The sequence below is a fragment of the Mustela nigripes genome, chromosome 14 (assembly GCF_022355385.1).
Source record: "Mustela nigripes isolate SB6536 chromosome 14, MUSNIG.SB6536, whole genome shotgun sequence".
Taxonomy (NCBI): Eukaryota; Metazoa; Chordata; class Mammalia; order Carnivora; family Mustelidae; genus Mustela; species Mustela nigripes.
The window spans coordinates 61,237,247-61,261,902 of NC_081570.1; the positions used below are offsets into that span (position 1 = coordinate 61,237,247).

The 24,656-nt window shown below is 34.2% G+C and overlaps 1 protein-coding gene across 1 annotated transcript in view; it reads right to left on the bottom strand.

Moving 5' to 3' along the window:
• Positions 1–5,671: 5,671 nt before the first annotated feature.
• The window catches only part of LRRIQ3 (leucine rich repeats and IQ motif containing 3), a 217,299-nt gene continuing 198,314 nt past the window's right edge, over positions 5,672–24,656 (bottom strand). Inside the window, exons 7-8 of the mRNA XM_059376872.1 lie at positions 22,407–23,130; positions 5,672–5,828 (exon numbers count right to left, since the gene is read on the bottom strand). Of these exons, the coding sequence (XP_059232855.1) occupies positions 5,672–5,828; positions 22,407–23,130 (881 nt within the window). The remainder of the gene's footprint in view (positions 5,829–22,406; positions 23,131–24,656) is intronic.

Here is a 24,656-nt window from a genome sequence, read left to right on the forward strand (position 1 = left end):
AAGCCACCTAGAGAATCTAGTCAGCATGAAACAAAGAGGTCACATCATAGGAAAAATTTGGTAAGAACTTCTGGTACTGCTGCCATAAGAAACTAGTAGCTGCCTCTTCTGGAATGCTGATGCTGCAAAAGAAGTTATCAACCATCTCTGTCTTACACATATAGGTTATTTCCATGTCTTGGGTATTGTGAATAATACCACAAAGAACATGGAGGTGTGGATATATCTTTAAAATACTTATTTTTTAATTTATTTATCTATCTATTTATTTATTACCTAGAAGTGGAATTTCTGGATCATGTGCAAGTTCTATTTTTAATTTTTTGAGGAACCTCCATATTGTTCTCCATTCCCACCAATTTCCATTCTCTCCAATATTGCACAAGAGTTCCTTTTCTTCATGTGTTTGTCAGCACCTGTTATCTCTTACCTTTTTGATAATAATTATTCTACCAGGTATGAGGTGCTATCTCACTGCAGTTTTTATTTGCATTTCCCTACTGATTAGTGATATTAAATACCTCTTCATGTATCTGTTGGCCATTTGTATGTTTTTTTTTTTTTAATACCTAGTTAAGTCCTTTGCCCATTTTAATCAGATTATAAGTATCCCCTGCTTTTGAAAAGTTTGTATTATGACACTTTGTTTTTATAAAAGACTTATATTTCATTACTGGTATGTTTGGATTTTCTACATCATGATTCAGTCTTGATAAGTTGTGTGTTTCTAGGAATATATACATTCATCTAGGTTGTCTAATTTGTTTGTTTATTATTATTCACACTACTGTTATTAACCTTTGTATTCCTGTACTTAGCTGTAAAGTTTCGTCTTTTACTTATAACTATTTTTTGAGACCTTTCTATTTTTTCCTTAGTAAGTGCCTAGCTAAAGGTTTGTCAATTTTACCTTTGTAAAAAATCAACTCTTAGTTTCATTAATCTTTTCTGTTCTCCTATTCTCTATTTCATCTACTAATCCATATTCGTTCCTTTCTTCAACTAACTAGTTTATTCTTATTTTTCTAGTTCTTTGATATATAACATTATGTCATTTGAGTTTTTTTTAATATTAGAGATATATAGCTATAACTTTTCCTCTTAGGGAAGCTTCGGTTTGTTACAGTTTGGTGTATTATATTTTCATTTCCACTTTTCTCAAGATCTTTGATTTTCCTTTTATTTTTGATCCATTGGTTGCTTAGTTGTTTCTTGTTTAATTTCTGTGTATTTGTGAATTTTACTTCTCTTTTACTCTAAGATTTCTAATTTCATGCCATTGTGTTTAGAAAAGTTAATACGGTTTCTGTCTTCTTGAATTTGTTGAGACATGTTTTGTGGCCTTTCATATGACCCACCCTGGACAATGTTCTTTGTGCACCAGCGAAGAATGAGTATTCAGCTGCTGTTCAATGGAATGTTCTATCTAAATCTGCTGAATCTTTTTTATCTATAGTGTTATTTAAGTCTGCTGTTTCCTTATTGGTATTCTGTCTGGTGATTTTTCCATTGTTATGAATTGGGTATTAAAGTCTTCTGCTATTATTGTTATTTATTTCTTCTTTCAGTTCTGTTAGTATTAACTTTATACATTTAAGTGCCCCAGCATTAGGTGAATAAATACAATCAGGGGTACGTGGGTGGCTCAGTCATTAAGCCTCTACCTTTGGGTCCTTGGATCAAGACCTGCATCTGGTTCCCTGCTCAGCTGGAGGCCTGCTTCTCTCTCTCTCTCACTCCCCCTGCTTGTGTTCCCTCTCTTGCTATCTCCCTCTCTATCAAATAAATAAATAAAATTGTAAATAAATACTTACATTGGATCTTATATTTTATAGATCTAGGCATTCTATTTCTTGATTAGAGAATTTAATACATATACATTCAAAGTAATTATTAATAGACAAGGCCTTATTATTGTCATTTTGTTAATTTTTTATTGCCTGTTTGCAGTTCCTTACTTCTCTTGCTGTCTTCCTTTTTAACTTCTTGTGGTGATATAGCTTGATTCCTTTATGTCAACCTTTCTTGTATCTACTACAGGTTTTTCCTTTGTGGTTACCATGAGGTTTACACAAAATATCTTATAATTATAACATCTTATTTTTAAGCTGATAACAATCTACCTTTATTAGCATACATAAACTCTACACTTTTAATTATCTCTCCACTCACATTTTAGGTTATTGATGTAGTTTATATCTTTTTTATATTGTATATCTATTAACAAATTATTGTAGTTAATAATACATAGCCAAAATAATAGACTAATCAAATAATAGGAAGAAAACTTTTATCTGAGAACATATTTAGAGTTCCTTTCTAAGCTTGTCTTAATGTGATTACATGAATGAATGTATATTTGCATAATGGCCTCTTTTCTCCTGCTGTTATCCCGTCCCTCTGCCATTTCCCCCTCCATGGAATGACTTTTGTTAGCCTCTGCAATTCCTGGACTCACTCCTGTTGGCAGAAAAATAAGCAACTTTAGGAAAATTTTTCTTCAAAATATGATATAAATGTATCAAAAAGACACCAGGTAAATCTCAAGAGAATGAATCATTTCTCATTAGTTTATGAAATGTTTACTGCCTTTGTACATAAGTATCACTACCATGAACTGAGTGCTTTGTTTGTATATCTCATCTATGTCTCTCTTATGTCATAGCAGTGCAAAACTAGAAACTGTATGGCCCACAAATCCTACAATTTTACTAACTGGTAGTGAAAAAGTTTGCTAACCCCTGGGATACACTATCAGTAGACACGAGTTTCCATATTTATATTCTCAGTGTTAGTTTCCTCACTATCCAGGAAAGCCAAGAGCGTATTTATTGGGATTTTGTAATAGCAGCATCCTTACTTTGAGTACCAAGTTCTCTGTTGATTAAATCACTATTAACTGCTGACTTAATGTAGTCAGTTGTGTTACAAAAACCTTATCATAATTGAATTTCCTTTGGATCAATTAAGGAACACAGTAGGTTTTCTTGATCACACTATAAGCCATGATTCAAGAACCTATGCTCTTTTCACTTTGTAGCTCAGTCATTTTTAGCATGTTTTCCAAGGTGGTGAAAGAAAAGAAAAAATCATGGAGGACAGTGCATGGTACATACCTGTAGAGCTGGAAATCATTTTTACTCAGATTTCATTGGTCAAAATTCAGTCCTGTGCCACAATTAACTGCACAAAGAAGGCTGAAAAATATAGATTAATCATGTCCTGAAGAAATAGGAAATAGGTTTGTTGAAAAGTCTGCCAGTCTCTGACACAGAGACCCTCTGCACATAGAATTTATAGGGCTTCATATTTAATAAGATGTTGTACAGTAAAAGAAAAAAATAAAATGGGGCACCTAAGTGGCTCAGTAGGTTAAGCGTCTGCCTTTGGCTCAGGTCATGATCCCAGATTCCTGGGATCGAGCCTTACATCAGGCTTCCTGCTCAGCAGAGAGTCTGCTTCTCCCTTTCCTTTTGCCTGCCACTCTGCCTACTTGTGCTATCTCTCTGTCAAATAAATTAATAAAATCTTTAAAAAAAGAAAGAAAGAAAGAAAGAAAGAAAGGAAGAAAGAAAGAAAGAAAGAAAAAATATCTTCTACTGAAGCAGAGAGCCCAATGCAGGACTCGATCCCAGGACCCCAGGATCATGACCTGAGCAGAAAGCAGAGTTTTTAACCCACTGAGCCTCCCAGGCGCCCCTTTAACATATGATTTTAAAGGTACTTTAATGCCTTCCATGTCTAGCACGCATTTGGAAATATAGGAGACATACTAAGTCTAAAGATAGAAGAGATACAGATTTTTGATTTTTCAAAACAGTAAGGTCATTAGATTGACCTGGGATAGAACTTAAATAGAAAAAGAGAGTTATAAACAAAAAAAGCATTGTATGTAATATAATATCTGCCTTAGTACAAAGTAATAGAAACACAGAGATAAGTAAAATGTTTTTCCTTTAAGAAGCTAACAGTTGGGTAGACAGAAATAATCAAGGATGTTATTGATAACCTGTTATGTGATAAAGGTTATGAAAGATAAATAGTATAGCATGGGAGAATAAAGGAAGGTCAACAAAACTTCAGTATAGTTACTGATTCAATAAATAAATTATATCCAAATATATCAGGCAAAATTCTATTTCTTGATGATATCTGTCTCTCCTCAAATCTTATATAAATAGATAACAATTCTTCCTATAGCTAAATAGAGAAGACTTCTGCCTTCATCACTAAACATTTACCTTTATGAAGTGCTTACTGTATAGAAGGCATTGTGTTGCTTTATGTGTTTTTTTCCCCTCAGTTAAGTTTCATAATAATACTATATGACATGTATTATTCTTCTCATTAAATTCCCCAAAAATATGTATTATTTCCAAATATAGAGAGGAAAACTAGGATATCATAGAGATTATCTAACTTGTTATAGGAAACTATATCTGTCATGTTTTTTTACCACTTCACACTATCTCTCTTTGTTTTTTGAAGAATAATTAGAAATATTAGTATGAATTACTCAATTAGTTATTTGTAAAACAGCATACTAAGAGCTGGTGACATAGAATTAAATAGACAGCTATTATTTTATTAAAATTAGGAAAACACTACAAACATATTTTTAGCAGTCCAGCATAGAGGCATAACTGAATAACTGCTATTTAAAAATACTTGATTTTTGAAAATTTACCATAGACTAAGAAAATTAGAGAATTTTTAAAACAGACACTTAAAAACTTGCATATATAACTGATGAGTATAAGGAGAGATATTGAGTGGCACTAGTTACACTGTATTAAGTGAGCATGTCATAATAATAGACATTTATTTTTCTAGATAAATGAAAAAACTATTGAAAATTAACTTACACTTTACAAAGGAAACTTTTATCTCCTTTATATCTTTCTTCTAATTTTACCATGACTGTGTATTAAATAGACTTAACATTAACATGTATACTATTTCTGTATACTTTATAATCACAAGTATATAATTATATGTCTTCTGTCTTTCTCTATTCTCTTCCCCCAAATGTATGCAAAAGGCAAATACATCAAAAGTAAATATATAAAAATCTTATGATCACCAAGGAAGCCAAAAGGAATGCTTAATTTCCGGTTTATGTTTGACATTTTCTGAATTTTGATAAGGATATGAATCACTGATATAATGGTGAAGATTTTATTTTGAAATAAGAAACTCAGAAATTGTTTTAACAAAATAAATGGGAAATATAATTAAATATATGAAAGTACGTAATGAAACTAATCAAAGTACACAGTGTCTTAATAAAAGTCAGCAGCTGGGGCAAAAATTACTATGCTAAGATTGCCAGAGAAACTGAAAATAGCTTTAGGGTAACTATCCTTGGGATATGAAGCAATACAATTAATGCCTTTGTATTATTTCCTGAAATAAATTTAATAAGTTTTAAATGTTCCTTGGACATCTGGAAATATAAGGAACCTTTTGGGGGTGTCATGTTAACTTGATTCAAATTAAATTATGATCAACAAGAGAAACAGTTTAATTATTGTTTATATTTTAGAAGATTTATATACAAATCCATCTTGTTACATAGAATGTTTCTTCTTTCATAGCATTATTTCAAAGTCCTTCAACTAAACATATTAGCCATAATTCAAAAGGACCACAGATGTAACCTGGCATTGGTTCATTTTGTCACTCCTCTGGGAACTTGAAAGATGAAATTCGTTTTCATAATTGCAGCTTTTGTTTTAGCATCTTCAAATCTTTCACAAGCTTTTTGAAAGGCAATCATATCAAAAACAAATTTTTCTTTACAGTGTTTTTTATATGTTTCTTGAGCCCTAAAAAGAAAAAAAAGTAAAGTAATAGAATGAGATACTTTTTTTTTTTTTTTTTAGAATGAGATACTTTTAAAAAACAAAAAGTGTAACAATCATTCAGATTATTAATGGTAAGTAGATGCTTTTAAAACAGACATACAAATGGGAAAAAAATTAGAACTTCACTTATTGCATAGAATTTTATTATATCAATAATACTTATAATTTATTTAATAAATAAATACCTATAATTTATTTAATAATATTTATATTATTTCTAATATTTCTAAGATTTCTATTGGTTGTAACAGAACTTTCATAAATCCTTGTTTAGATTCTCAACAAGGCATCTAAACCAGGCTATGCTAAGATGTTCAGAATTTTGGGGGCTCCTGGGTAGCTCAGTTGGTTAAGTGTCTGCCTTTGGCTCAGGTCATTAAACACAGGGGCCTGGGATTGAACCCTTCATCAGTATCCCTGTTCAGTGGGGAGTCTGCCTTTCTCTCTCCCTCTGTCCCTCTCCTCTGCTTGTGTGTGCATGTTCTCTCTCTCTCAAATAAGTAAAATCTTTTATTTTTTTAAAGACTGTATTTATTTATTTGACAGAGAGACTGAACATGCAGGGGGAGGGGCAGGCAAAGGGAGAAGGAGAAGCAGGCTCTCTTCTGAGCAAGGAGCCCAGACACTAGGGACTCCACTCCAGGACCCTGGTATCATGACCTGAGCAGAAGGCAGACACTTAACCAACTGAACCACCCAGGCATTCCTAAATAAAATCTTTAAAAAAAAATTGCAAAACATTTATTTAAGCCTCACTATATCCAAGTTTCTTCTAGGATGCTGTTATGGACTGAACTGTGTTCCCACTTCCAACCCTCAAATTCATATTGAAGTCCTAAACTCCAGTACCTTAGAATATTACTGTATTTGGAGATAGGGTCTTTAAGAGGTAATTAATTTTAAATGTTATCAGGCAGATAATATGAGTGGTGTCCTTATTAAAAAGATAAGGAGACGCTAAGGATATGAACACATAGAACAAACATGATATTACAACATAATGAGAAGGCAGCCAGGGAAAAAAGATCTCAAACCTGAGAAACCAAATTTGACATACCTTGATCGTGGACTTCTAGCCTTCAAAACTGTGAGAAAATAAATTTATGTTGTTTAAGCCACTCAGTCTGTGGTAATTTGTTATGGCAGCACCAGAGACTAATATAGACTCTAAGTTGGGAAAAGGTGAATGAGGTTACCCTGTCAAAATTAGAAAATGTTCTGGTCCTTACAGGATTTCACTCATTCATCCTCATTCATACATTAATTATGTATTATAATGCCCCTAAGATGCTGGAACCATAAAGATAAGTATGACATAAGTATGAGAGGTTTATAGAAAGTAGAGAAATAATGAATACATAAATAATATTTTAGTGGTATAATTAAAGCACTATGTAACAATACAAGGAAGGCATAATGAAAAAATTAGTAAATATAATCTGAAGAAGGGGGTAAGGAAAGAAAAAAAAAGACCAGATTTGAAATAATCCTTGAACTTAGTCTTGAAAGATGTGTATTTTTTAGGCAGAAAGTATAAGGGAAGAACATTTCACTCATGTATGTTTGTTTAAATAGCATGAACAACTAAAATAAAGGCAAGATAATAGCACAGCTTGGCATGCTCTAAGAAGTGACAACACTCTAATTTCTGAGACAGTGGAACAGATAATTCTGAAGAAACAGACTTACAGCAGATCATAGAACTCTTCAGTTATATTTACATATGTGGAGACAAGATGGTGGAGAAGTAGCAGGTTGAGACTACTTCAGGTAGCAAGAGATCAGCTAGATAGCTTATCTAAAGATTGCAAACACCTACAAATCCAACAGGAGATCAAAGAGAAGAAGAACAGCAATTCTAGAAACAGAAAATCAACCACTTTCTGAAAGGTGGGACTGGAGGAGAAGTGAATCCAAAGTAATGGGAAGATAGACTTGGGGAGAAAGGGCCAGCTCTCAGCAAGCTGCGGAGCAATGGAGCACAAAATCAGGACTTTTAAAAGTCTGTTCTGCTGAGGGACATCACTCAGAGGCTAAACCGGAGTGAAGCCCATGCGGGATCAGCATGGCCTCAATCCTGCAGAGTCAGAGAAGGATCAGGGGTGTCTGAGTGTCACAGAGCTGGCAGGTATTAGAATGGGGAAGCCAGCTACAGAGACAGAGCCAAGGAGTGAGCTCTCAGCTCAGGGTAACCTTGAACAGGTCACAGGCTGGGTGAGCTCAGAGCGTGGCTAGAGGCAAGGGAAATGGGAGTAATTGGGCACTATTCTCTGGGGGTGGGGCCCGAGCTCTTGGCCCCTCTGGGCCGGAGACTGAGAGGCCGCCATTTTCATTCCCATCCTCAGGAACTCTACGGAAAGCATTCAGGGAACAAAAGCTCCTGAAAGCAAACCCGAGCTCATTACTCAGCCTGGCCCCTGTTAAGGGTGGTGCAATTCTGCCTGGGGCAAAAACAATTGAGAATCACTACAACAGGCCCCTCCCCCAGAAGATCAATAAGAAATCCAGCCAGGACCAAGTTCACCTACCAAGGAGTGCAGTTCAATACCAAGGAGAGCAGTGGAATTCCAGAGGAGGAGAAAGCAAAGCACGGAACTATGGCTTTCTCCCCATGATTCTTTAGTCTTGCAGTTAATTTAATTTTTTTTTTCTTTTTCAATTTCTTTCTTCTGCTGCTAAATTTTTTTAACTTTCACCCTTTTCTTTTTTAACGTTTTTTAACTAGTTTATCTAATATATATATATATATATATATTTCTTCTTTATTATATTTTTTCTTTCTTTGTTTTCTTTTTTTAATTTTCTTTTCTTTTTTTTTTTTCCTGAACCTATTTTTATCTCCTTTCTCCACAATCGCCCAAATTTGGGATCTCTTCTGATTTGGTTAAAGTGATTTTCCTGGGGTCTTTGCCACCCTTTTAGTATTTTACTTGCTCTTTCATATACTCCTATCTGGACAAAATGACAAGGTGGAAAAATTCACCACAAAAAAAAGAACAAGAGGCAGTACTTAAGGCTAGGGACCTAATCAATACAGACATTGGTAATATGTCAGATCAAGAGTTCAGAATGACGATTCTTAAGGTTCTAGCTAGGCTCAAAAAAGGTATGGAAGATATAAGAGAAACACACTTGGGAGATATAAAAGCCCTTTCTGGAGAAAAAAAAGAACTAAATTCTAAACAAGTTGAAATCAAAAAGGCTATTAATGAGGTGAAATAAAAAATGGAGGCTCTCACTGCTAGGATAAATGAGGCAGAAGAAAGAATTAGTGATATAGAAGACCAAATGACAGAGAATAAAGAAGCTGAGCAAAAGAGGGACAAACAGCTACTGGACCACGAGGGGAGAATTCGAGAGATAAGTGACACCATAAGATGAAACAACATTAGAATAATTGGGATTCCAGAAGAAGAAGAAAGAGAGAGGGGAGCAGAAGGTATACTGGAGAGAATTATTGGGGAGAATTTCCCCAATATGGCAAAGGGAACGAGCATCAAAATTCAGGAGGTTCAGAGAATGCCCCTCAAAATCAATAAGAATAGGTCCACACCCCATAACCTAATAGTAAAATTTATAAGTCTTAATGACAAAGAGAAAATACTGAAAGCAGCCCGGGAAAAGAAGTCTGTAATATAAAAAGGCAAAATATTAGATTGGCAGCAGACTTATCCACAGAGACCTGGCAGGCCAGAAAGAGATGGCATGATATATTTAGAGCACTAAACGAGAAAAACATGCAGCCAAGAATACTGTATCCAGCTAGGCTATCATTGAAAATAGAAGGAGAGATAAAAAGTTTCCAGGACAAACAAACACTGAAAGAATTTGCAAACAACAAACCAGCTCTACAGGAAATATTGAAAGGTGTTCTCTAAGCAAAGAGAGACCCTAAAAGTAGTAGATCAGAAAGGAACAGAGACAATATACAGGAACAGTCAGTCACCTTACAGGCAATACAATGGCACTAAATTCATACCTCTCAATAGTTACCCTGAATGTTAATGGGCTACATGCCCCAATCAAAAGACACAGGGTATCAGAATGAATAAAAAAAAAAAAAAAACTCATCTATATGTTGCCTACAAGAAATTCATTTTAAACCTGAAGACACCTCCAGATTTAAAGTGAGGGGGTGGAAAACAATTTACTATGCTAATGGACATCAGAAGAAAGCAGGAGTGGCAATCCTTATATCAGGTCAATAAGATTTTAAGCCAAAGACTATAATAAGAGATGAGGAAGGACACTATATCATACTCAAAGGATCTGTCCAACAAGAAGATCTAACAATTTTAAATATCTATGCCCCTAAAGTGGGAGCAGCCAACTATCTAAACCAATTAATAACAAAATCAAAGAAACACATCAACAATAATAGAATAATAGTAGGAGACTTTAACAATCCCCTCACTGAAATGGACAGATCATCCAAGCAAAAGATCAACAAGGAAATAAAGGCCTTAAATGGCACACTGGATCAGATGGACATTACAGATATATTCAGAACATTTCATCCCAAAAAACAGAATACACATTCTTCTCTAGTGCACATGGAACATTCTCCAGAACAGATCACATCCTCAGTACTAAATCAGGTCTCAGTCGGTATCAAAAAATTGGAATCATTCCCTGCATATTTTCAGACCACAATGCTCTGAAGCTAGAACTCAATCACAGAAGGAAATTTGGAAAGAGCCCAAATACATGGAGACTAAACAGCATCCTTCTAAAGAATAAATGGGTCAACCAGGAAATTAAAGAATTGAAAAAATTCATGGAAACAAATGATAATGAAAACACAATGGTTCAAAATCTGTGGGACACAACAAAGGCAGTCCTGAGAGGAAAATATATAGTGGTACGAGCCTTTCTCAAGAAACAAGGAGGTCTCAAGTACACAACCTAACCCTACACCTAAAGGAGCTGGAGAAAAAAACAAGAAAGAAACCCTAAACCCAGAAGGAGAAGAGAAATCATAAAGATCAGAGCAGAAATCAATGAAATAGAAACAAAAAAAAACCAATAGAACAAATCAACGAAACTAGGAGCTGGTTCTTTGAAAGAATTAATAAAATTGATAAACCCCTGGCAAGACTTATCAAAAAAGAAAAGAGAAAGGACCCAAATAAATAAAATCATGAATGAAAGAGGAGAGATCACAACTAACACCAAAGAAATACAAACAATTATAAGAACATACTATGAGCAACTTTACGCAACAAATTTGACAATCCAGAAGAAATGGATGCATTCCTAGAGACATATAAACTACCACAACTGAATCAGGAAGAAATAGAAAACCTGAACAGACCCATAACCAGTAAGGAGATTGAAAGAATCATCAAAAATCTCCAAACAAACAAAAGCCCAGGGCCAGACAACTTCCCGGTGGAATTCTACCAAACATTTAAAGAACTAATCTCTATTCTCCTGAAACTGTTCCAAAAAATAGAAATGGAAGGAAAACTTCCAAACTCATTTCATGAGGCCAGCATCACCTTGATCCCCAAACCAGACAAGAATCCCATCAAAAAAAGAGAATTACAGACCAATATTCTTGATGAACACAGATGCAAAAATTCTCACCAAAATACTAGCCAGTAGGATCCAACAGTACATTAAAAGGATTATTCACCATGACCAAGTGGGATTTATTCCAGGGCTGCAAGGTTGGTTCAACATCTGCAAATCAATCAATGTGATACAACACATTAATAAGAGAAAGAACAAGAACCATATGATACTCTCAATAGAGGCTGAAAAAGCATTTGACAAAGTACAGCATCCCTTCCTGATCAAAACTCTTCAAAGTGTAGGGATAGAGGGCACATACCTCAATATCATCAAAGCCATCTATGAAAAACCCACCGCAAATATCATTCTCAATGGAGAAAAACTGACACCTTTTCTGCTAAGGTCAGGAACACGGCAAGGATGTCCATTATCACCACTGTAATTCAACATAGTACTAGAAGTCCTAGCCTCAGCAATCAGACAACAAAAGGAAATTAAAGGCACCCAAATCAGCAAAGAAGAAGTCAAACTATCACTCTGTGCATATAATATGATACTATATGTGGAAAACCCAAAAGACGCCACTCCAAAACTGCTAGAACTTATATAGGAATTCAGTAAAGTGTCAGGATATAAAATCAATGCACAGAAATCCATTGCATTTCTCTACAATAACAACAAGACAGAAGAAAGAGAAATTAAGGAGTCAATCCCATTTACAATTGCACCCAAAATGATAAGATACCTAGGAATAAACCTAACAAAAGAGGCTAAGAATCTATACTCAGAAAACTATAAAGTACTCATGAAAGAAATTGAGGAAGATACAAATAAATGGAAAAATATTCCATGCTCTTGGATTGGAAGAACAAATATTGTGAAAATGTCTATGCTACCTAAAGCAATCTACACATTTAATGCAATTCCTCTCAAAATACCCTCCATTTTTTTCAAAGAAATGGAACAAATAATCCTAAAATTTATATGGAACCAGAAAAGACCTCGAATAGCCAAAGGAATATTGAAAAAGAAAGCCAAAGTTGGTGGCATCACAATTCCGGACTTCAAGCTCTATTACAAAGCTGTCATCATCAAGACAGCACAAAAACAGACACATAGACCAATGGAACAGAATAGAGAGCCCAGAAATAGACCCTTAACTCTATGGTCAACTAATCTTCAACAAAGCAGGAAAGAATGTCCAATGGAAAAAAGACAGCCTCTTCAATAAATGGTGTTGGGAGAGTTGGACAGCCACATGCAGAGAAATGAAATTGGATCATTTCCTTACACCACACACGAAAACAGACTCAAAGTGGATGAACGACCTCAATGTGAGAAAGGAATCCAGCAAAATCCTTGAGGAGAACACAGGCAGCAACCTCTTCGACCTCAGCCACAGCAAATTCTTCCTAGGAACATCGCCAAAGGCAAGGGAAGCAAGGGCAAAAATGAACTATTGGGATTTCATCAAGATCAAAAGCTTTTGCACAGAAAAGTAAACAGTTAACAAAACCAAAAGACAACTGATAGAATGGGAGAAGATATTTGCAAATGACATATCAGATAAAGGGCTATAAAGTGTCCAAAATCTATAAAGAACTTAACAAACTCAACACCCAAAGAACAAATAATCCAATCAAGAAATGGGCAGAAGACATGAACAGACATTTCTGCCAAGAAGACATCCAGATGGCCAACAGACACATGAAAAAGTGCTCCATATCACTCGGCATCAGGGAAATACAAATCAAAACCACAATGAGATATCACCTCACACCAGTCAGAATGGCTAAAATCAACAAGTCAGGAAATGACAGATGCTGGTGAGGATGCAGAGAAAGGGCAATGCTCCTACACTGTTGGTGGGAATGCAAGCTGGTGCATTCACTCTGGAAAACAGCTTGGAGGTTCCTCAAAATGTTGAAAATAGAACTACCCTATGACCCAGCAATTGCACTACTAGGTATTTACCCTAAAGATACAAATGTAGTGATCCTAAAGGGCATGTGTACCCAAACGTTTATAGCAGCAGTGTCTACAGTAGCCAAACTATGGAAAGAACCTAGATGTCCATCAACAGATGAATGGATAAAGACGATGTGGTATATATACACAATGGAATACTATGTAGCCATCAAAAGAAATGAAATCTTGCCATTTGTGACAATGTGGATGGAACTAGAGGGTATTATGCTTAGCGAAATAAGTCAATTGGAGAAGGACAACAATCATATGATCTCCCTGATATGAGCAAGTGGAGATGCACCATGGGGGGTTAAGGGGGTAGGAGAAGAATAGAAACAAGATGGGATTGGGAGGGAGACAAACCATGATTGACTGTTAATCTCACAAAAAAAATTGAGGGTTGCTGGGGGGAGGTGGGTTGGGAGAAGGGGGGTGGGGTTATGGACATTGGGGAGGGTATGTGCTATGATGAAAGCTGTGAAGTGTGTAAACCTGGCGATTCACAGACCTGTACCCCTGGGGATAAAAATATATTATATGTTTATTAAAAAAAATTATATTTACATATACTCAGAAATCTGCATTTAGGGAGTAGAAGAAAGGCCAAATTCGGAAAGTCTGCAACTTACTGACTATGTGATTTTAGATAAGTTATTTCAGTTTTCTTTACCTCAGTTTCTTCATTTATAAAAATGGGATAATCCAACTCATGAGGTTCAGTAAAATACTAAATGAGTTAATACATTTAAAATCCTTAGAACAGTGCCTGACATTTAATAATTAATTTTACTGGATGGATAATAATGGTATTCATCAGAATAGGAAATATAGGAAAAGCAGCCAGATGAAAAGAAATATCAGAATTCTCTTTTGGTAATATTGTGTTTAAGGATCCTGGCTGTCCATGTGGTAATGCTCACATAGTTGACCAGAGAGAAGCAATGGTTAATGGATAAGAGAAAATGTAGTAAAGCCATTCTGCTTGGGGTTGAGATGCAGGTCTGCAACTTACTGTGAGATGTGATACACATTATTTAAACTCTGTCTGAATCATTTTATCTTTAAGAAGTGGTAGTCTAACTCATAGGATTTAGTAAGAACTAAATAGCCAATACATTTAAAGCCTTTAGAATGCCTGACATTTAATAATCATTCAATGAAAATTAGCTATTAACTATTTTGAATCTGGATTTCTAGAGAGTAGCTATATCTGGACATGTAGCAGAGTAGGAGTCATGGCAAAAGGGACTTTGCACATGTAATTAATAGTATTAACTCAGTCTAAAAAATGTATTAAAATAAACATCATACAGATAACAATTATAAACTCTGGACTAAATGTAAAAAACAAACAAACAAAAGAACACAATGAAAACAAAAAAAACTAAACTATTAAAAATTACTGAAGAGTGAGAAATAACAACCTATTATATTTATATACGCCAGGGTCAGATAATTGTAAAATAAAACTAAGAAATAATTCCATTTACAATAGCATCAAAAAAATAAAAACAAATACTTAGGTATACGTTTAACAAAAGATATACAAGACTTATGAGTGAAAATTATTATTTTTAATTAACTATTTTTGAAAAATTAAAGAAGATCTAAATTAATGGAAAGTTCCACCATTTCAAGGATTGGGAGACAGTATTATCGAGATGTTAATTATCCCCAAATTTATCTATATATGCAATGCAACCCCAATGAATATGCTAAGAGTCTTTTTGGTAGGAATTAACTTTTAAATTTGTTTTACATTTATAGAAGATCAAATTTAGATTAAGATTATATTAAGATATAAGATTAAGATGAATAAATATTAAACTTAGGTATTTTGAATTTATTAAAATTTCAATTCTATGTCAATGCAAAGGTCTGATATTAACCAAAGCAATCTTGGGAAAGGAAGAACAAAGTTAAAATTTGTATTTTCTTATTGCTGTGTAACACATTACTGTAAAGGTATTGGCTTGTAAGAACAACCACTTTATTATTTCACAGTTTTCATGGGTCAAAAGTCCAGGCACAGCATGGATTAGCTAGCTGGGTTTATTGCTTTGTTTCTCACAAGGCTGAAATCAAGATGTCAGCCGGTGCTGTGGTTCTTTTTTCTTTCTTTCTTTCTTTCTTTCTTTTTTTTTTTTTTTAAGATTTATTTATTCATTTTAGAGAGAGAGTGCACAGAGGAGCAGAGAGAAACATTAGCAGACTCCTCACAGAGTTGGGAGTCTGATGCAGGCTCAGTATCAAGACCCAGATACCATGACCTGAGCCAAAACCACAAGTCAGTCACTCAAATGACTGTGCCACCCATGGGCTCCACGGCTGTGATTCTCATCCAGGATGTGAGGTCCTGTTCCCCAGATTCTTGGTTGTTGTCAGAATTCATCTCCTTCTCATTCTTTCCACATTGTCTCTTTCATCTTTAAGGCAGCCATGTCACATAGAATCCTCCTACTTTCAATTTCTCTGCCTTTCTTTTCTATTACTACATGTAAAGCCTCATGTGATGCATTGGGCCTGTCTGGATAATCCAAGATAATTTCTCTATTTTAAGATCCATGAATTAGTACCCTTAATTACATGTTCAGAGTTGCCATGTATGTACTGTTACAGATAAGAGGAAAAAGAGTAACCAACTGAGGGAGAAGCTAAAGTTGGAGGCCATACAATTAATATTAGTGTAAATTTACAAGCTAGTGATTTCTTTTAGTCATTTTAACCTGAACACAAAGCATAGAGATAGTTGGATTATTCCAAGGTAGGAGCTGAAGTGGTTAGCATTGTGGAGGCAATGAAAGGAAAGGACTTCAGAGACACTGAATGAAATGGAGAAAAGAATAACTGATATGAAGAATCCTGGAAGCCACGGTAGAAATGAAAAGAAAAGAAACAATTAAGGAAGTTCATTTGAGGCTCGAGTGTCATAATATATTTGAATAATTCATGTGGTGAAATAAAAGAAGACAAGAATTGAAAAGATAAAATATTTTATTCAAAAATAAGTATACAAGGATTTAAGATTTATGAGGTAGGGCAGTTCCAAGTGATGAGAAAGCCTTTATGTGTCTATGAAAATGAGTTTAAAGGTTGTTGAGATCCAAAAATATTAGGCAATTGGGAGGGCTGTTCTTATGAATTTGGAAGTTCACTGTGATTACAGCTGAATTGGATGGAGAAGAGCTTTATAAATCAGGATATAAACACCACAGTAAATGAAGAGAGTAGTCTAGGAGGTAAGCTGATGACCAAACTAAGGACAAGCAGAAGATGATATAATTAGATAAAATGCCGTATGTGCCAGATTTTCCATGCTAATTGATACTTTATTGCAAAATGGACACCCTGCTGTTCTGCCCTGAGAACTTTCATCAGAGTATGAATAAGAATATTTTGGAAATTTCATGACCAGCTTTTACCTGAGATATATTTTTTTCTCATTTCAAAGTCTCTTTTTTAATTCAGTCTTAAATACCCTTGCAGATAGTTTATCAACTTTCTAAACTAGAGCTTTATGGTTCCTCTTTCTTTTTTCATGCTTCCTCATTCCACAGCAGGATCAGGAACTAAATTCTCAGTAATGACTTCCCTAGCAATTGAGATTCATCAGAATGCTTTTAGGTCAAGTGTTTGATACATTAATGAAGAATCAGGAGAAAAAGAACTGAAAAATTGCTGAGGTCTCTGGCCAGACTTTACTTTTTTGACTCACTGCTCTCTTCTGCATATTGATACAAAATCTTTACTTGAAAAACACTTATAATAAAACTCAGTAATGTCTTTTAGGACATGTTACCTACATAGCCAGAATATTGCCTTATTCCTGTGTGTTTTCAAGGAGATGGATAATATCTTTGCAACAGCTTGCAAGAGAAGATAATTCAGTTAAGATACATTAGGAAACTCATTTGACTCTGTATCCTCTACAAATTAATGATGGCCAGGCATTCAATTTGCTGTGATAAAACTAAGCTGATTGAATTCCTCTAACATTGATTTGCACTAGATTTGTATTTTGATATACTAGACTAGCTTTCATTCTCTTTTCCAAAATATATACTAAATTATAGAAAAATTATTTCCAAAAACCATACACACATACACACACACAGTATACATTAAGGAAGATGTTTTTAAATTTTGGCGGAGAAGTATATAAAATATTTTCATACTTAAAAAGATATTATATAAAGAATTTCAGTAAATAGTTTAAAAATTGCTTTTAACTAGGAAAAGGCAAATGCTTTCTTATTACTTTATGCTCTTTTCTAGTACAAACTACTTTTTAGTGATAACATTTAAAATTATAAATGGTTTGTTTTATAATTCAAAGTTGTACCTTTTAATCCACTTCACCTATTTCACCCATCGCCCTACCCACTTCCCCTCGGGCACAGAGAGATGAAAAGTATAGTATCAGGAATATAAGCAATACTATTGTAATAATGTTGTATAGTGACAGACGGTTAACTACACTTATGGTGGTAAGCACTCTGTAACGCATAGCATTGTCAAATCATTATGTTGTATACCTGAAATTAATGTAATACTATATGTAAACTATACTTCAGCACTCAGCTTTTAAAAATGTAGATGAAATAAGCAGCAATATGGATCGCTAAGTATTTCTAGGCAAGCCTTAGGCATATGTATTTACACTGTCTGGATAGTTAAAAATGTCACCAGGATAAAACTGTGACTTGATAAGCTCCAATCTAATATCAGACAAAATTGTGTAAAAGACTTTGAAAGAGTAAAAAAACGAGTACTGGGATCCTTTCTAGTGCACCTTTCAGAGTTATCTGTGTCTTTCAATCTCATTGATCTATTCTACAACACTATATAAGTTTAAGAAAGCTATGAGTAATACAAATGATTCTTGTCTATAAAAGTATAAGCGAATTTAGTCCAGTGGAGTTATAATTATCACTAGTGGATAATGACTAAATTTATTTTGGCATTCCTGATTGCCTTTATATATACGTGCTCCTAGAATTGTCATTTGAACTGGCTAAAACATCTTATTGGTTCCTTAATTAGTTAAATAAAATCTTTGATGTGTTCATTTTATAGTGTGAGTTACAGTTTATGCTCTAAAAAATATCCTTTAGAAAGAAGTTTTAGTATATATACAATGGAATATCATTTATACATAAAAAGAGGGAAATTGTGCTATTTGCAACAACATGGATGGACCTTGAAAGCACTATACTAAGTGAAATAAGTTAGACAGAAAGACAAATATTATATGATCCCACCTATGTATGGAATCTAAACAAACTGAACTTACAGATAACAGAGAACAGATTGGTGCTTGCCTGAGGTGGGGGATAAGGAGTAGGTAAAATGGATAAGGAGGTCAAAAGACACAAAGTTCCAGTTATAAAATAAGTCATGGGATGGAATATATAGCATGGTGACTATAGTTAATACCACTATATTGTGTATTTAAAATTTGCTGAGAGACTAAATCTCAAAAGTCCTCATCACAAGGAAAACAATTGTAATTATGTGTAGTAACAGATGTTAACTAGGCTTATTGTAATCATTTTACCATATACATAACTATTAAAACATTATGTTGTACACTTGAAACTAATATAATGGTATATGTCAATTATACTCTTCATAAAAAAATCTTTTGACAACTAATAGTTTAAATTTATTAAATATAGCTTAATATATTTTGAGTCAATATTAATTTTCAGAGTCTTTGCACTAAGTTTAGTTTAAAATTTAAAAATCATCATGAAACAATTTTTTAAAAATTTTGAATTTGTTTGAGAGAGCTTTGTCCCAAGTGTATTCTGAGGATTAGCATTCTGAGACATTTCTTGAAATAAAGGTTCTGTGGTAAAATGCATGTTTAAAATAAGTTTTATTTTTTTAAGTAGGATTCCTAATGGTCTTTACCATGTGACTGTCCACTGAAATTACAGTCCCCTTCTAAGCTAATGTTTCTTAAGCAACTGCACTTTCAATCATCCCTCTTCAAAAATCTCTGCTATGATAGTTGTCTTTCTCCGCTTGACTTGTTTCACTAAGCATGATACGCTCTAGTTCCATCCATGTTGTCGCAAATGGCAAGATTTCATTTCTTTTGACAACTATCATATATATGATGTCCCTGATATGAGGAAGTGGTGATGCAACATGGGGGCTTAAGTGGGTATAAGAAGAATCAATTAAACAAGATGGAATTGGGAGGGAGACAAACCATAAGTGACTCTTAATCTCACAAAACAAACTGAGGGTTGCTGGGGGGAGGGGGGTTGGGAGAAGGGGGTGGGATTATGGACATTGGGGAAGGTATGTGCTTTGGGAGTGCTGTGAAGTGTGTAAACCTGGTGATTCACAGATCTGTACCCCTGGGGATAAAAATATATGTTTATTAAAAATAAAAAATTAAAAAAAAAATCTCTGCTATGAGTAGAGCAATATTCACTACCTCCTTCCTCTCCCCTCCATGTTACCTATTCTGAACTCTTCGATTTTGCTCATCCACTTTGCCAATTATGATTTCCCCCAGTACTTTGCTTTTCCAAATTCAAATTGACAACTGTAATTTCCTACTTCTATTTTTTGTAATGATTCAAGTATATGCTTATACCTGCCACTGAATGGTGAGTTCTTAAAGGATCAAGAATATGTTATTAATTTTTATATGGGGGTGTTGGGGAGAATTGAAATGAATTAACGCTTTGATATTTAGTTATGCTTTCTCTTTGAAGGTGTCCTAGATTACTCTCATTTATTTATTACCTACCATTTAACTAGAAATTTTAATTTTGTCTTGAAGTTCTTATATTATGTTTGTATTATTATTTAACTCTGGTAGTCTTATTGCTGGGTGACTTATCTCCCACTTAGATTTTCAGTTTATTGGTGTTAAATAATCTTTATGTCCCCATATCACTTTGACATCTTCAATAGCTGAAAATGAATTACCATTTAAATGATTTGAATGGAAGGTGTTCCCTAGTAGAAATGCCAATGATCACAGAGAGATAGAAAAAAAAAAAGTGTAGGAAAAATTTACTATCATGAAATAAGCACTTATTTTAAGATAGATACCTATTCTAATAATTAGTGAAGCTATTTTCAAAATTTGGTTAATTATATTTTTAGTATATATTTAACAATTTTGGTTTTATATCTTCACTACACATTCTGAAAAAATACACATTATTTCTCATTCCAATGGCTGAAGTATTAAGCACACTAATATACATATGTATATATACAGTATACAAACATATATATTCATACATTATATATGTATTATAGATATAGATACAGATACAGATATAGATATATAGATACACACAGACACACACACACACACATATATATATACATATTATGCGCTTGCCCCAGGGATCTAGCATATGACTTACATGGACTTACATGCAATCATTACTAATTCAAAAACCTTTTTTTATCCTATTTTTTTCAATAAATAATTACTGAATAAATTTTGGCAATTACTGTACTAGTTTACAAACTAGTTAGGAAACTACTGTACTAGAAATGAAAAGATAGACCAAATTATTTCATAAAGGTCTTTACAAGCTAAACTGATAAAGGCCATCTCATGGTAACTGCTACAACTGAGATCTAAATCAAGTACTAAGGAAGAACCACCAAATGAAAGGAATTAATTCAGACCGGAAGAACAGTTGTGGAAAGGTAAAAAGTACAGGTATCATTTCAGTTGGTTACTAAAGGATGAATAATAAAAGGATGAGTTTTGTCAGTGGTTGTACAGTTCATACACTGCATGACAGGGGCAAATAGGGGACAAATGGAAATACAGTCTCACTCAGCCAAGCATCAGCCACTAGTGATGTGTTTCCCTGGAGAAATCCGTGCCTTGTCCTCTCATACAGGCACTAACCCCTCACCAATGTGAACATTCCAAATCTTTCTAATTTGCACAATAATAAAAGAGGCTTGTGTTGCATAATAATATGTAGATAGCACTAACATTATGGGCTTGTAGTACTCTTTCGAAGTTCATACTTTAAGAAAAAGGGGATAGAACTAGTAAGGTCACTGGAATAAGAAACTACAAATTTGGGTAGAGAATTGGGAATAATTTAGTCTGTATGGAGCAAACAGTGCTATTAGGGGAAGAAGGAAAGGCTATAAGCAGAAAATTTGGTGAGACCAGTCTAGTTAAATTGGAACAAAGTATGATGTCTGAAATGCTATTCCGATTTTATTCTGTTGGACAATGGCAAAGCATCAATATACTTACGTGGGAAGTAATATGATCAGAACTTAATTTTAAAAGACAGTTGTGGGCAGGTGCCTGGATGGCTCAGTCAGTTAAGTCACTGCCTTAGGCTCAGGTCATGATCTTATGGTCCTGGTCCTGGGGTCGAGTCCCTGGTGAGTCTCCCTGCTTAGCAGGGATAGGATATCAGCAGAGAGACTACTTCTCCCTCTCCTTCTTCCCAACACCCTCCCTGCAAGCTCTGTCTGTCTCTCTCAAATAAATAAATAAATAAAATATTTAAAAAAATAAAAGACAGTTGAAGCTTGGCTAGAGAACAGATTTGGGTTGAAGAAAGGATATCTTGAGAATGCAGATGGAACTCTCAATTTGAAGGATAAATTGTGAATCTTAGAATGACTCTGAGTCTGCATTAGAATGGGAGAAGTGGGATTGAAAAGGATCAGTTTGAGACTCCTTTTAAAAGTAAAATGAATAAGGAAACCTATTAGATGTTGCCACTGAGAGAGACTGAGTTGTAAAAGACTGGTTTCTAGCAATGGTCCAGAGGCTAATGATGATTGTCATTTAAAAGAATAGCCATTCATTAAGAAGCAGGTTTTGTTGGTTGAGGTGGAGGTAGGGATGAGACAGAGTTGTTTTATTGTCTCATCTTTGGTAATATATAACAACATTTTTGTCCTTTTTTATTGTCTCTATTTTTCAAAGAGAATGCTATAAACAAAGTACTGTTTATTAGGTCCCAATACTTAGTATACAATATTAACATGTAATTGACTTTAAAGCCTCTATAATATCAAAACTGTACTTACCTGATTTCCTTCATTTGTTTTAATAAATTCTTTTGATATTTTTCCATTTCTAGTCTTTGCTGAACAATCAGACATTTTTCTTGTAAGACAGCTTGATTCTTCCTCAATCTGTCCATTTTAATAATTCCTTTGGATAAAAGAGTGCGCTCATTACTTATGTTTTGAATTAATAAACGGTCTTCAGTCTTTTGTTTTTTTTGTGCTAGAAACATAGCTCTCCTCTCTCTAACTTTTTTGAGGTAATTGAATCTGTCCTGCCAAAGTTGTAGTAAACCATCCTGAATTGTCTCGTTATCTTTTGCAATTAGCTTTCGTGCAGCATTTTTTTTCTTATTTAGGTTTTCTTGAACAGTTGAGTGAACTCTTTCTCGGGCACCTTGTGCAATGGTGATAGCCGCTATTTTTTTCTTATGGCTTTCCTGCTTCTCTTGTTCTGAGTAATATCTATCAATATCCCAAAGTGTTTGGAGTTTTATACCAGTTCTGTGTGCTGTAAAAAACTCTTTTCTTACATTACTCTTCAACAGCATGTCTTTTTTATTGATTGCTGGTTTTTGATGAGTAGTAGGAAATGGCTGGACATATGTAGGAAAATAATATTTTTCTTTCAATAATGCTGCATACTTCAGTGATTCTGAAGTATGTATGGGTAGTTTGAACACTGATATCCTAAAACTGGCATCCAATTCTTCATTCTCACTTTCATCTTCAGACTCCTTCTGACCTACATCATATGGAAGACAAATATAATACATTTCACAAATGCTAAGCAGTTTATTTTCCGCCCCTATTGTTTTGAAAGCTACATTAATAAAGGTGACAAGAACATGTTATTGACTTTATTAAGGAGCATTTTCCCCACTGATGTTCTTTGTAAACTTGTGTTTTAATAGTGATTTTGGTGAGGGAAATCACTATTGAAACCATTTAACTCAAAAATGCACTGATTTCCTGTATTTCCTGCATTATCTCTCACAATCACTTAACTGGCAATGACTGAATAGCAGTATCTTATCTTACACTTAGTACTTAATGGGGCATATTATTTTTACACTTAGTTATTATTAGCTTATACTTGTAAAGGACTTTGTAATCCATTTTACCTTATTTGTCTTAACTGGTAGAAATGAATAGCTACCATCATAATTGTTTTTTCTCTTATTGGACACACAAATCCCTCAACCTCCTTTGTTAGTAATGTATAGTAATGAGACTAAGTCCTCTCTAGTAATGTGTGAACAGAAGTAATATGTGTCATTTCTGGTCTAAGGAAATGAATATATTTTCTCTATATCTTCTTTCGTCTTCTGACTCACTAGACAGAGATAAGGATAAGGCCCTAGAAGACGGTGAATCCACAGTGTGGAACGACCCTGGCTCCCTGAATCACAGCTTGAAAAACTATGTATTCACCAGAATTAATCAAACTTGGATTCTTACAGAAGCCAGAAATAAATGGTAATTATGTTTGAATCAATATATATTTCTGGGTCTATTTGTTTATTTTCTGACAAACCTAGTTATGATTATAGGACCCATGGCAAATACAATTTTTTTTTCCAAAAGTTATGCTTATTGGTCTTAGGAAAAGATGGCTCCCATGTTTAACTAATTCCTCTACCAAAATTACATCTCTACTAACTATAGTCTACAACAGTTTTATTTTTTCTAATAGAAAATTATCTTAAAGTCTTTATATGTCAAATGCAAATCCACTGGTAGAGATTTGATGGAAGTTGAAGTGACCATAAAGAAGGGTAGGACCTAGGTGGCAGCAGGGAAGAAGCAAACAGGCATGATTTTCACTAGGGGCCATAGGAATATTAACATTAGAAAAGGAAGCAGTCTAAAGCGAAGTAGAAAATCAAGTCTAGCAAATATAAAAGGTAATATACCAGGATACAAAGTCAAAGTGTCTTGAAAAGTCTATTAAAAGTTTGGGTCCAAAGCAAGGCACTAGACACAGAGGAACAAAATACAGAATTTCAGTTCTAGAGTTCTAGAGTAAATAGGATATGGTCTGGGGAACCACCTAGAAAAAGTATTCTTTTGTGTTATTTGATTTTCTGTATAAATCTTGGCATGAGAAAGCTGGCCTAGAATAATAAGATCAGGGATAGAAAACACAACTTTAATAAGTTACTAAAGATTCTGGTCATCGATTTCAATTCATATGGGGGATTGGGATTTTTTTCCCCATACCACCAAGCAATGCTCCAACACCATCCAGGTGTCCTGCAATTCAAAGTA